The sequence below is a fragment of the Cariama cristata genome, unplaced genomic scaffold (assembly GCF_000690535.1).
Source record: "Cariama cristata isolate BGI_N322 unplaced genomic scaffold, ASM69053v1 scaffold2033, whole genome shotgun sequence".
In the NCBI taxonomy this organism is placed as follows: Eukaryota; Metazoa; Chordata; class Aves; order Cariamiformes; family Cariamidae; genus Cariama; species Cariama cristata.
In genome coordinates this window covers 201,633-216,109 of record NW_009609992.1, presented here as the reverse complement: position 1 = coordinate 216,109, position 14,477 = coordinate 201,633, and the positions used below count along the sequence as shown (strand labels likewise).

At 36.5% G+C, this 14,477-nt stretch overlaps 1 protein-coding gene across 1 annotated transcript in view; it reads left to right on the top strand.

Annotated features, from left to right (window-relative positions):
- The first annotated feature begins 553 nt into the window (after positions 1-553).
- MEGF11 (multiple EGF-like-domains 11) overlaps positions 554-14,477 on the top strand; it is a 214,063-nt gene continuing 200,139 nt past the window's right edge. Inside the window, exons 1-4 of the mRNA XM_009697720.1 lie at positions 554-665; positions 4,637-4,760; positions 7,307-7,408; positions 8,165-8,265. Of these exons, the coding sequence (XP_009696022.1) occupies positions 4,645-4,760; positions 7,307-7,408; positions 8,165-8,265 (319 nt within the window). The 5' untranslated portion in view covers positions 554-665; positions 4,637-4,644. The remainder of the gene's footprint in view (positions 666-4,636; positions 4,761-7,306; positions 7,409-8,164; positions 8,266-14,477) is intronic.

Genomic DNA, 14,477 nt, shown 5'->3' with positions numbered 1-14,477 from the left:
ATATGATAGGAAATGATAGGAAACAAAGTCTGAGAATCAATGATTGATTTCTAACAGAGGAGCAAGGAGTCATCAAATGAAATTGAGGAGGCAGACAGAAAAGCAAAGGAAGTATTTCATACGGTACGTGGCTAAGAGGCAAGACCATTGCAGGATGTTGTTGACACTAAAATTTAAGTGTATGGGATTGAAATTTACATTTTAACAGGTCAAAAATGATTAGACAAATTATTGGAATAGAATCCATCAAATGCTATTAAACACAAAGATACCACTCCTGGCTGAGGAAGTCACCAAGTTGCAAATTACTGGAAGCTAGAAGGGTTTAAGAGGAATGTGTTACTGTCAGCCGTCTTCTTACACTCTTTCCACGGCACTTGCTATTGGCTGAAAGCAGGCTAGTGGTCTTTGGTCTGATATAGCACAGCTATCTTATGATATGTAATTATTTAGAATGATTTATCTCCTTTCTATCTGAATTTTTTTCCACTTGCCCAAACACACTTTCTTTGACCCAATATGTTTTCTGTTTTTCTAATTGATTGCTCACAGGGCCAAGCGACTTCTGAAGAGCTTTCTTCTGCTGTCCTGTTAATGTGCTGTGTGCCTTCACGTGCAGATAGACTGTAAAAACAGGATCCATTAGGAATTTTTAGCACTTTGAGGTAAGACTTTTTAACATGGCTCTTTGTTAAATGCATTGCATGGAAATTTGTGGGAAATAGTCAGGCTAAGTTAATTGACTGCATATACCTTTAGACATCTAAAGGAATGATCTTTAAAAGTATATAGGGATTTAGGAATATTGCATGCTAGTGAAAGACACTTGTGTAAATGTTTTCCCTAATCAGAGCTGGACACCAAATTAGGGTTTTTTTTTTTTACCTAGTTTGGAACCCATTTTGAGAGAAAAGCATTCAATTTAGAACTTTGTCATGGACTGGAACTTCTGTTCGAATTTCATGTCAAAGTCACGTTATGAAATATTTTATGACAGAAATGTCAAAATGAAATGTTTCACTACTTCTGCCCCTGGACAGGAAATTCTCTAATGGTCATTTTTAGTTAAATTTTCTAGTCTGTCAGCCAAAGAAGCAGAGGAGAAATTTAACCTGTGGTTTTGGTTTTCTTTTTTCTCCCAGCCACTTAGAGTATACACTAGTCCTCTTTCACAAGAATTATTACCAAAGCCAAGTTCCTCAATGCCTAGAGAAAGCTTTACAGGATACTTGCTACACTTAGCAAGGATTCTTTGGGGTCTTATTTTCTTTGCATGTAGGTCCTAATCTTGTGGGGTATCCCCATCCTCAGCTTGTGTTGTACAAACTGCAAAAGAGAGTAACAAAGCTGCTTTTGTCCACACTCTCATGTACTTCATCCAATTTAAAGGATCATCTGCATCTTCTGGTCTCTTTGCAAACCCCAGCGTGGTTTCCTCAACAAAGATTTTTATAAAGTGAATCAACAGACAATAAATCAATGACTTGCCACCTACTAGTTTTCCTATAGCTAAGATTTGGGCTTAACAGTGAAAGTGTGTTTCCTTTCTTTTGTGATGGAACTAGTGACCTGTATCAATATTGTAGGTGAAATACTGAAATTTATTCAAAAAGGAGCAAGATATATGAAAATGGCTTCACAAGTAACAGATACCTTACCTAATCAGTTATAATTAGCAGAAAGTGAGACACTTGTGAAAAATCACCGGGTTGTATTTTGGATTGAAAGATCCTCTTTCTTGCCAAATTGTACCTAAACTGACTTCTTTCACTCCTGAAAAGAAAAATCAGGCCTGGAGAGACAAAAAGTTAGTGTCCATTTAAGGATTGCACAGAGGACCTATGTGTCATTTATTTTCTTGTTAAACTCAAAAGGCTGCCTGTCCTTGGGAGAGGGGCAGTGGCAGACACTGGAAGTGTTTATGTAATTTGGCTATATCTTTAATGAAGTTACAGGCATTGTCTTCCTGAAAGGCTGATGCTGCCTCCTTGGAGAATATGTTCCAAACATTAAACACAATGCAGGAACGTAGTATGTATTATGGTGAGCAGTAAAAGATGAACACACCCCCCCGCCCGTATTAGATGTCATTACTGGATTCTTTTTTGATGTTGGTTTTTAATATATGTGCTTCTATTTTTAGAGTTTTATTCTGAATCTTGTAATAGCAATCATTCCATTTTTGTACGAGGTCTTTTCTATTAACAGTGATCAAAGTGAAATATTTCATTTGAGTTAGAAAAAGAGACACTTGAGATGAATGAGGTTCTGCTGTATTTGGAGAGTTGGATGTTTCTGATTTACAGTCTGACTTACAAAGTTAGAAAGTTAATTGCATAAACCAGTTCATTTATAAACAGATAATAAAATAGCATTAACATTATAAGTTAAGAAAACAATTTTGAACCTCTTTCAAATACGTTGCAAACAAATATTCTGTTTGCTGTTAAGGCTTATGAATAATTATTTGGTGTTTGTTTGGTTTAAACAGTAAACTGATACATTGTTTTCTTAAGAACAAATTGAGATATCTGAGAACTACAGAATTCAAATATAGGGCTGCTTTAGTTAAGTGCGAAAAGGCTTACTCTCTTTAGTTAGAAGTCAGGCTGTCTTTCTGCCTCTAATTAATGTCAGGATAAACCCAAACTGTTGATATGCTCAAGAGGTTAACAAACTGAGCACAGAACTGTGTTTTGATTTAAACCTCCCCCTCTCTTAAGGATTGTATTTCCTTAAGCAGTTTTGCCTTGCTTTTGCTTTGACCATTTCTGTTGATTGGAAGCAGGCTTTCCTCTAGTCCTGTTCGTTCAGTCTTGCCACGTACTAAAGGTGTAGAGAATGAAGAAAGGGCATATATTGCAACCTATAAATACAATGCTGAGAAAGACTTGTCCTCTGTACTGTGGTATTATTCAAATGATAGCTGGTGTAGTACGTTAAAGGCATCTTTTGAAGATGCTTTTGTTAAAGGGCTGTCTGTCATTTTGTTAAGCCTCATACTTGAGTAGTTCACATCTATTGGCACATGTTATGTTAAAAGAAAGTTCGGTTCTTCTCTCAAACAAGCTCTGAGTTTTTGAACATTAGGTTTGTTGAACTTCGATCACATGAGCACTTGCGGGTCAACCGTTCAAGACACTTTTCCTCTGCAGAGAAGTAGTGTCTAGGACAAGTGTAGCAAATGTCTTTTCACTAAACAGAACTCTCTCTTGCGTCCTTGCCTCATCAGCCCTCTTAATTTCCAGAGTAAGCTTTTGCATTGTTGCCATGGGACTTTGGAACAGCCTGCAGGTGGAGAATGGTCACTCACAGACTTAAATCCATTTCATGAGGAACATTAACATTAAATCATGTTAATTAACATTAATATGACTTACATGGCTTAAGACCTATCTTTGGGTTTAGCAGAGCTCTAGGAATAATTTAAAAGGTGAGCTATTACTCCCATTGGGATCTTGACTTCGAATCCACTAAAAGCAATGGGTGTCCTTGAGCTAGCTAAGAAGGCTTTGAATCAGGAGGTAATTTCAGATCAGCTTTCCTGGCTATCCCTCTGCTGTTCATTCTGCTTTGTGATGACTTCTTTATGCTGGGCTGTATATCAGCGCCATGCAGAGCAAACCCCTTAACATCCCTTTTGCTGTTCTGGACCATGAGGCAATGAGCCATGTGTTTTTTAGATGATCATATGAAGATTCAATCTATTTTTAGGGCAATCTTGTTGCCAGGAATAATTTATGGCACTTTTGATTTGAATGGCGGATTATGTGACAATGTAAATGCCTGAAATGGATATTTAAAAATACTTTTTACTGACTTAATGTTTAACAGATTAACACCTCTGATGCAGTTACATTTAAAAGCAGCTTCATATTTCCTATCTATTTTGTATTTTTGACGGATGTCATTGGGGACCTCTAGGCAAACACCACGCCTTTTGTTTCAAAGCCCAAAGTGAGCAATAAGTAGGTATAAGTCAGTACATTTAACAGATGAACTATAAGATGATAGAGACCACTCCTAACGAATTTTATACAATTTATTTCCAATATCAATGCAAATGTTTTTATTTCATGTTTAGTGTTCTGCATTGTGTGAACCAATATGTTGGCCTCTGTCAGTCTAAGTTATTCCCCATCTAAGAGTTGAATTGATTTTTCTTCCGTCATATAATAAGCATACGCCTCAGATCTAGCCTACTATATTGACACATGTAAAACCCATTTAAATAAATCAAAGGAGGTATTTGGGTATTCTTCCATTTGCCTATAGATTGATGGAAGAATAGATTGTTTTAATACTTCAGTTATTTATTTTGTCAGCACAGACAGACAGCCGTAAAAATGATCGGTATCAGAAATGTTCTTTGGAAGAATCATTGGGGCTATCAATATCTTGGGTAGCTTAATCATCGAATTCATCAGTTTTAGTAGATTTAAACGTATAAATGCCTTTTAGAATGTATTTGCACTTTTTAAAAATTTTACTGTTTAGTTGATTGCTTTTTCAAGTGTTTCAGTCTATAAATAACTCCACATTATTTAGATTTGCACAAAAGCAAGGATGAAAAGGCCTAGAAGGACATTTTCTTCAAAATTTTCTTTAATGGCTAAACTTTCATTTCTTTATCTAGATACAACAATGGTGGTGCATATGCTGTTCAAATGGATTGTAAAAGGGCTGATTCTGTCTTTTCTGCTCAAAACTACTCTGTCCCTGAACCCGGATGATCCAAATGTTTGTAGTCATTGGGAAAGGTAATGTATAACATGCCAATTTTATTTTTTTTACTAGCCATTTCAGATTTTTACATTTAAAAGGCAAAATAAGAGCCGTAATTTGCTAACTACCACCCTGCCTCACAAAAGAACATGGATTTGCGTGACAGAAATAGTACTTCTGAGTGCCTTTGAGGATTTGGATCACCCCGGAGAATTGATTCTAAAGCTAGAGCTATAGGCCACATACCCCTGTGTTACCTGTCCGCTCAGCTGTGCATTGGAAAGCTCCTCCGTAGTTTCAGCTAGAGGACTGCGCAGATGTATTTTCATTTATCATGGAGAGACCTAGAGAAATGGTGCCCTTGTTCAGTCTTACTTTTTTCTGGTTGTTGTCAAGCAAGACTATTAGAGATTTTGACTAAGTTCTAAGCCTTTCCTGCTGCAACATGCAGGCTTTTTTTGTATGTCCTGAACTTTGTGGCTCTGTCTCCCAAATTCATGTCAACATCAAAGAGTATTTACATGAAAGCACTGAGAATTAAAGGCCCTGGTAATTCTTGTTCTGTCTATTGTTACAGTGTCCTAGTCCTAAAAGTAGATCTGTGCAGGACAGTTCTTACGAGTACACAGAAACCCACCAGCTTTGATAGGGTTCACATTCATGCAGGGTCTGCTTGCAGAGGCTAAAATTCCTGTAGTCTTAAGTTTAACTTGCTAAATTTCCAGTTCTGTTCTGTGGTTTAATTCCACACAAATGTGAATTACTGTACACTTTAGCAAAATAAACCCCTTAACAAGAGCAAAAATGGAATCATACTTTAATGGCACTATGTTTTGATTTTAGAAGCCTTAATTAGAGAATTAACTGTTTGTAGGTAATACAACTGCAAAGCAAAGACTATACAGGAATAGGATTTTGCAGTCTGTGTTGTGAGGAGAAGTGCATTCAGAGCACAGGAATAAAATATTGATTTTGTCTGAAGAAAGTCAGCAACCCAGAGACCCAATCAAGGAGAAACAAAAATTAAATACCAAAATTGATTAGTTGTACTGGCCGACATGACTTTGTTACTTAGTTGTTAATAAATCAAAGGGAAAAGATTGTTAGGGCAATTGCTGGATAACAAACGAGATCATAAAATAATAATAAAGATTTGTGAGTGTTACTGTTTTACATTAATAATGAGCAATGTAAATATTTTACATTTTGGCATTAGTAGAAGTAAAAACATTATTGTCCAACCCAGCAAACTGTGATGCAGGGCAAAAGCAACATCTAGTAGAATCGTGGCTTGTCTAGAAGGGGCATGACAAGCAGGGCAGTAATAGTCCAATCTTCGATTTCAAGCCAATGAGTCCCTCCAAGCAAATATTTTGGTATTACCTTACGGGTGCAATCTCACAGGGCTTAATCACATCAGCAGTCCCACTGATGAGAAGGAAATCCCTTTGAGGATTAAGACAATCGATATAATGAATGACTTGGAGGATCTAATTCCTGGGTCTTGACCCTGCCTAGAATGATTTCAGTATCATTCTCCAAAGATATTGTAGATCTGATGAAGTAGAGCTTGTTTCCAGATCAGAACCTGAGATTATGAGTCTCTTAAGCAGTGCACACGCTTACCATAGGGCAATGCAATGTTCTAAAATGATTGACACTAACAAGTCAATGAGATTTGTGTTGCTATATCATGTGAGAGGCCCAGACCTTTTCAACAGAATCATGGTAATAAATATAGTACCTGTTGTATGAATAAGCAGTATTTGGGGAAGGAGATTGCTGAATTCGTAGTATTTTCGGAGCTCTGTGATTTCTAATCAGTTTGCCCAGTTTTTGTTTATATCTATTCATTTATACAAAGAGAGGTAATCCCATTCTAACTGTATGTCAAAGTCTTCCGAATCTAGATACCAGTTAACTCATATTACAATGTTCAGATAGTTCGGGGGTTATTTCTACTACAAATTAAAAGGGATAAATTTGTGCAGCAAAATAAACACTCTTCAACCTTTTACAAATGATCCTATTTGATTACTGCACCCAATATTTGAAGTAATGATGCTGCTTCATTATAAAATGAAGTGTGAGCATCCCATCATGCTGGCAAAATGGAACAGTGCTAAGTTAATATGAGCTCTTACTAGCGTTGTAGAATACGAGTAAAAATCAACAGTCCTGGGCAGGAAAGCAACTGAGACATTTTAAAAACTTGGTGCTTTCCTCTGTTTTAAAATTTGCACTGGCAGGTTAACCAAATGCCGTTTTTACCTTCTAAACTATCATTAATTTTAGTAACATTTGTTTCTTTTCCAGAAGGGAATGGTTTAGTACTCAGACTGAAATCTCTATGCCTATTTCAGTTATGGAGCCCAAGTTAGAAGTGTTTCCAAAATTTTCAGGAAGAGCTGTGATTGAAGGAAGCTCTTTTCTGGTTTTTAATAATGCCCGAAGTTTCTAAGATTATTGATTTAATTACTTTTCATACTGGAGTTAGATGAGTAGCATGTACAGGGAACCGAAGCTTTTCATGTTGCAACAAAGGGTCTTTCACTTTCTTTCTTTCTTTGTCTACTCCTAGCTACGCTGTGACAGTACAGGAATCTTATGCTCATCCTTTTGATCAGATCTATTATACAAGATGTACTGACATACTGAACTGGTTCAAGTGCACTAGACATAGGTAAGAGCTAATCCCTAGAAATTTTAGTTTTATTTTGCCTTTGTTATCTCCTCACATACCTTTTATTTATCCACATTTTTGTGGTACTCTGATGTAGATATGTATTTGTATTTTGGTACAATAACCAGACTGTTTGGTGTTCTAGGGCATTGATTGAAGTAGAGAGATTTTTTGCATGAAATTTGAGTGAGATCAATGTTGTGGACTACATATTGTGGTGGGGAAAACACGCTTTAAATACTGAACTGGGACTATGATGTCATTTTGCAAGGCATTAGTACCTTGGAAGCATTAGCAAGTAGGAAGAAATCACTTGGGGTTAACTTCAAGTTTTGTGTATTGAGAGCAGTTTCCTTTGTGGTAATTTCTTGTGTAGCACGCTGACACAGTGGTCTCCATAGAAGATTCTGTTCATTCCATTGATGAGAACTGACCTTGCTGATATGCAGAAATGAATCATTTATTCTTGAAGACACTCCTTGCCCTTGCTTGAGGACTGGGGAAACATTTTAAGATAGCAGTCGTAGGAAGGGCTATGGTGATTGTCATGAGTACTGTGTTTATAATACACATTATATTTCAAGTTTCAAAACAAGTATTGGCTTTTTTTTAATTATGGCTTTTAATATCAAAAGCTTTCATGCATTTTAAAATAATTATTGAATGCTATCCTTACTATAATTTAACACAAATATAATTCCAACAGTAGGTATTGATTTTCAATATTGTCAAATGGCTTTCTGTCTTGTAATTTAGAATAAGTTATAAAACAGCATATCGAAGAGGACTAAGAACTATGTATCGGCGAAGATCTCAGTGCTGCCCTGGATATTACGAAAGTGGAGACTACTGTATACGTATGTACAAAGCTTTGATTCAGATTAAAAGTAATTTTTGGAGGAGCTGTAGACAAATTAAAGATACATTGCAGTAATAGTATTAAGTGCTGATTTTCAGAGCTGCTCAGAACCTTCAGGTCCCACTGATTTCAGTCAGAATTGCAGATACAGTACATTTCAGGCCATTTCAGGTATGTGCATTTCAAACACCTAAGCAAAATTTTGCTGAAGTCATTGGGGAGGGAGTTAATCAAGCTCCTGAGTGCTTTTGTGAATCAGACCTTACTTTGGGGAGTAATTTATGGAAGTATGCACTAATGTTAAAGAATTAGTGGAAATGAGAACACTCTTAGGAATAAACTATTACATAGTTTAAGAAGCAGAGTAAAGTTTCTGCCTCTTAACTTTGAAACTTCTTACTTCAGATAAGAACAGTTAAAATCTCATTGCGTTTCACACAGTTCCTGTCAATAATTTTGCTCTTCTTAAGGCTTCACAATGTCAGCAGAACTTTGTCCTAATTGCACTGTATATCTAAATAAAAAGCTTTGCAGTGTGTTAGGTCAGTCTGAGCAGGATAAAAAGTGAAAGGAATCTTTCAGCAACACCTAAGAGCTTTGTTAACTAAAAACATCCTGTACATGACTGTCATGTTTTTTCGGTATTACAGCTTTCTAAGTATTCTAAGACAGAATACATTTACTACGCTTTGCTCAAAAGGAGAGTGGAGCTGGGGATCACTTGTCTGCATCCTGTTAGAATGGGATTATGACACAAGAAAAACACAAGGATGTTTTGGTCAGCATCAGAATCCAAATTTTATTGACAAGTTTAGAATGCCATAGAATAATTTAAATGTGAAAACGATACAATTATCCAGTTAACTTTAAGTATCTTGACACAGTGCTTTAAAGCTATTTCCATATAGTTCTGTTGTTGTTTTTATAGAACTACCTATATTGTACTTATATTGTAATATATGATCATCTCAAAACCATAAATGGACCCTAATCTTATTTTAAATGACCTTTATGCCAAACAGTTACTTTAAAGGGGCTTTGGACAGTGAAAAATCACCAGCCCTTTGAGGTAAGGCATTAGACTTAGCCTTATTTTACAGAGAGGGTAATTAGTTGATCTTTTGAAGTGCAAAGTGCTGCTACTGAAATCCTGAAAAATCATTTAATGTAACCTATTGTCTTTGCTAAAATCCTTCCTATGTTAATTATGTACTTACCTTTAAATTTCTCAAATGTCAATATCATTTCAGCAGTTGTCCCACATGCTTTTAGTGAATACAACTTGAATTTTGTGACTCAAAATCCTGTCTGGCACAGAACATACTTATTTTCAGTTTTCTCTCTGCAATCTATTGATTTTCTTATTCTTTATTTTTTAATTGCCATACTGGTTGCAACAACAGGAGATCTCTGCAGACTTTCTGATTCTTTGAGGATATTAACATTTATCTTAAAGTGCTTTTTTGTTAGTATTAATACTCAAGAGTTCTGCTGCTGCCAGGCAAATTTTGCTTTTATGTTGTGGAGAAAGAGCAGCATACACCATATACCAAAGTTTTGCAAATGCAGAACAGACAGCAGATATCTGGTCAGACCAGGAGTTTCATGTTTGACATAGTGCAGCTAATACTTACATTCTCTCTATTGTTTACATGTGCAAAAGTCAAGTTGTTACATTTCATTATCTGCATAGTCATAAATGCAAAGTGCATGCCTCAGGGACGTTTTCTATCTATCCTCCTTCCTGGGAGATCTGAGCAGCAAGTGCAGCTGAGAGAGAAATAACATAAAGGAAGAAGTTCTCCGTCATGACTGATTCTAGATACTTCATCTTATTGTTTTGATACCACAAGTAGCTAGATAGTGGGGGGGCAGGAAACAACAAACCAAACAAAAAAAACCTCATCGAAACTCTCTGACCCTGCAACCAACAGTTTTAAGGCACAACAATGTTTAGCTAATGTGATCCTTTTCATCTCATCCCTTTTGTTTCTAACACATCAAGCCCTGGTCCCATTAGTTTTGTTTCGTTTTGTTTTTCCACATTACATTCCTGTGCCAACAAGCAAATTCGTCATTCTTTGCAGTTAGTAGTGAATTCCATTTTCATTCCTGGTGACACCTCTCTGCTTTTGACTCTTTCCTTGCCTTCCCTTTCCCATTTCTTTCTTTTCTTTAAACTGATATTTTCTGCTGTTTCCTAACAAGGTAGTTTAGTACTCCTGTCCCACATTCCTCTAGACATGTTCAGTGCCTGCTCCTTTAATGGCAGCTGCTACAAGAGAGAGATCAGGAGACACCATCAAAACCATTCCACTTGCCTATGCTGGCATAGGGTGGCATGGTTCGGAGATGAGCATGCTTCCGCTAAGCCCCACTGACATGATGGGAAGGAAGCTCCAGCCCTGCCGAGAAAGTTCTCCCCACTCAGCCAGCCCTTTTAAATCTATTCCATTAGCAATCATGGAAGCCACTACTACATGGGGAGGAGAGAATATATCCTGCAGTGAGTCTGATGATCAAAAGAAAGTTTGATTAAAAAACAGTGTGTAGATTAAAGGCTAATTGGTTCTTCTTTCATTAATAGCAGTCTTTATTTCTTGTAAAAGTTAAATAGCTTTGTAATTAACAGTGACATGTTTAGACTAGAGGAGGCTGAGTTTAAATCTCTATTAATGACTGTTTCTTGGATTTTAAAGCAGGAGTGAAGGCTTTCAGCTACTGTTTTGATCTTATCCCTACTCATTTACCATTTTTTAAAGGAATGTCGGATACATGTTTTTATCTTTGTCCTCCTGTTGGGACTTACTAAATGGATTAGGTCTAAATAATTAGGTTCTAAATAATCAGGTTGACCCAGAGCTTCTTGTTCTGCCACTTTTTCTCTGATGTCTTCTTTGCCTTTCTGAGATCTCTATATGCTACTGCCCCATAAAGTGTGGAATTCAGGCACAAGGTCAAATAATTTAGATTATTGACTGGTAAGTTATACATCTGGCCAGCCCATTAGTACTTAGGCTAAACACTTTTGGGGAATGAAATTGTCCGTGTGCCTATAAAGGGTTTGGAATATTTTTGGGTTGTAATGGTATTCAAAAAATACCACCTGAAAAATGCTGCAAATGCACATCTGCATTTTTTTTCCATTGATGTCTTAGAAATGGTTGCTACCATTCTGGTAGTTTTGCAAAACGATTCCCCTTCTCTGAATGTTCTTATACATGACATAGCTTTTCACTGAGCTGTCCCTGAAAACAAACAGCATAGTCTGGGTAGTAAATCAGAGCAACTAGGATTTACTATACTTTGTATGCTAAGGTAAGATTTTTGCAGAGCAAAAGCATAAACTGCAGAAAATCTTTTTTTAAACAACCACAGAGTTCAACTGCCCTTCAAGGTTTTCATAAGGATGTTTTAAAATTATATTGCCTAGATTAGTATCTGTGGTAGATAAAGCACCTCTGAATACTTTGCTGCTCAAAGAAAAGAAAAAGAACAGGAATATTACATGGCTTTTTCGTGATTTTTACCCTTTGAGTAGATGATAATTGAATACTTCCTTTTAAGAATATGTCAGGTGGAAAGTTCCCCTGTGTACTAAATGGATACATTTTTGTCTGAGAGACCAATGCTTTGTTCAGTCTGTCCATTTTAATCTTATTCTTGCACAACAGTTTTATATAAAAGAGATGTTTCTTCTAGGTAACAAAGGGTCAGAGACCCAAGCATCAGAGAAAAGGAAGGTGGGACTTCTAGCAGCATCTGCTTATATCCAACTTTTTGGCAGAAAAAAAACAACCATGAAACACAAAGTTGAGAATTAACTTTGTCATAGATTGAGATATTTTAGCTTTTAACAGTTGTATTTTTCACTCTCATACTTTACACTCTTTTTCTAATGTATAAACCTATGCAATGTGACAGGATGTAATAATGACAGGATTAGTGATTTAACAATCTTATTTGCTGCCATTTATCTGTCATTCAAACCTGCCAAAATTCAGTAGGGTTATAGATTGACCATTTCATGGTTTTCCTTTCTTGGCCAAGGTGTTATTGATCTCAGATTGTTTCTCAACATTCAGCTTTTCACTTTACAATTGCCACAACCATCATCAGGGCTCCTTGACTTTGACAAATCTTTTTACAGAGAAATTCTTGGTCTCACTGGTTGAATCTCAATTTGTCACCTACAGCGGTAGTTCACTCGAGCCAGAGGTTAGGGACATTATTATGTTTGCGTGTACTTATTTACCCATCTTTTCAGCTAGCCTATGTCTGACACTTTTAATGAATTTCAAAAATAAATAAGGAATGTTCTTTTAATAACTGACTTGGTGAAATTATGCAAATTTGGGACCTGATTCTTTTCAGGATTTTAAATAATGTTTCATAAATTCTGTAATTCCAATAGACATGCCAACTTCATAGTATGATGTATGCTTTTATATTGTAGCGGTATGAACATTCATACCTCAGGATTGCACTCAAATTTACAAGGCTGCATTTCTAGTGTAGTTTTTGTAATCTTTGAAAAGGCTGCCTTATTGGAGCCATATGGCTAGATTGTTAAACATCTGTACCATAGGAGTAACAATTCCAAAGCTTCCTGCCATCTGGATGAATTACAATACTTGCAATTCAATGCATATGTTACAACAACACACCGACACCACAGTAGAGTGTACTTATGATGAAAAGAAAAAATAATGGCTTATGTGATCAGTGCAAAAGTTGTACACTCTTAGAAAATGTTAAATCAGCAGCTTAAACTTCCTGAATATTCATAGTGTTTGTTCATATGTCAGATTTGTTGATTATTTTCACTTTATAAGGCAGTAGCTCATTAACATTTTAGAAGAAATGTTGTCCCCCCTGTTATCACCTCAATTTTAAATTCCTCATGGTGAGCATTCCTGTAACTTGAAAATATATTGTTTGAAAACTGCTGGACTTAGGAAATATATTTTTCTGATCTTTATAGACATACGTTAAAGCGCGTGCTAGTGATTTCTGTAAGAGCCTTACTGTTACATTATTCAAGTACGACATTCTGTACATCAATAATGCAACATAAATTAAGGGAAATGATATAGCAGTACATAGATACTATGTATCGGGGCTATTCTTTTTCTGATTTGGGATGTATGAGTATGAGAAAATGGTGTGGAAGGCCATTCTGCACATAGAGTTATTAATTATAGAGTTGAAATGACAGTAGGAGATGCTTTGAAATTTCTCCTTTTATATGCATTTGAGATGATTCCATACATCTTTTTCCAGTGAAGAATATGGGGAAAATAATTTGGGTCTTGTGTTCCCATCCGAGGGGAAACTTGTGCAGGAATTAGGAAATTCTGCTTCTAATAGTAGTAGTCATAGTCATAGTCATAGTAGCAGCAACATTCTTACCACTGTGTGGTGAGTGGGAGGAATTCCTGTTTTCTATTGAAGGAGCAGGTGGGTTGATAGGAAAGCAACAGAAGGAGCATGCAACAGAACTAGTTATCTGCATTCAACTTCTGCTACCATACCACAGAGTGTAACCTAGGAGCCATATACCAATGTCTAATATGCCATTTTACAGAACACAGTGGAACAGGCCACAGCTCTGCCAACAGTAGAGGCCTTTGCTTACTCATTCTGAGCATCTTGGGAGGCAGGTGTATGTGGTTAGGAAGACAGAGACGGGTCTTCTAAGTAGGTCAGTTCATTTTGTGGCATAGATGAAGATGCTGGGTTACTATTTAGCCTAAAGATAATGGAGAGACCTCTTTGATGGGAAGGTGAAAAACTCAGTTATCATCTCCCATCCATCATTTTGTATTTGCAGTCAACTTCTGGATGCTGATGGATTTGCAAAGATGCTGGTAGGGAGTAGTAATGAAATAAAGGAAGGTTTCTGGAAGAAATGCAGCAGAAGGAGGCCAAACAAAGTGTCCATACAAAGGAATGAAAATAGTATGAAATGGGAGAGGTATGCTCAAGCTGTATAATGTCTCAAGTGGCTTAATAAATACCAGAGAAAAAATTATGCAGGCATTATAGTTAGAAAAAGATTTAGACTATTGCTAGTGTAGCCACAAAAAAGCTTTTCTGTCTGCTTTAGGGAATCTCAGTTGGATCAGTATAAAAGAATACTGGGAATGCAGATATAGAAGGAGGCACTGGATCCAGAGCTACTCACAGTATTCATGCTAATGGCCTGAA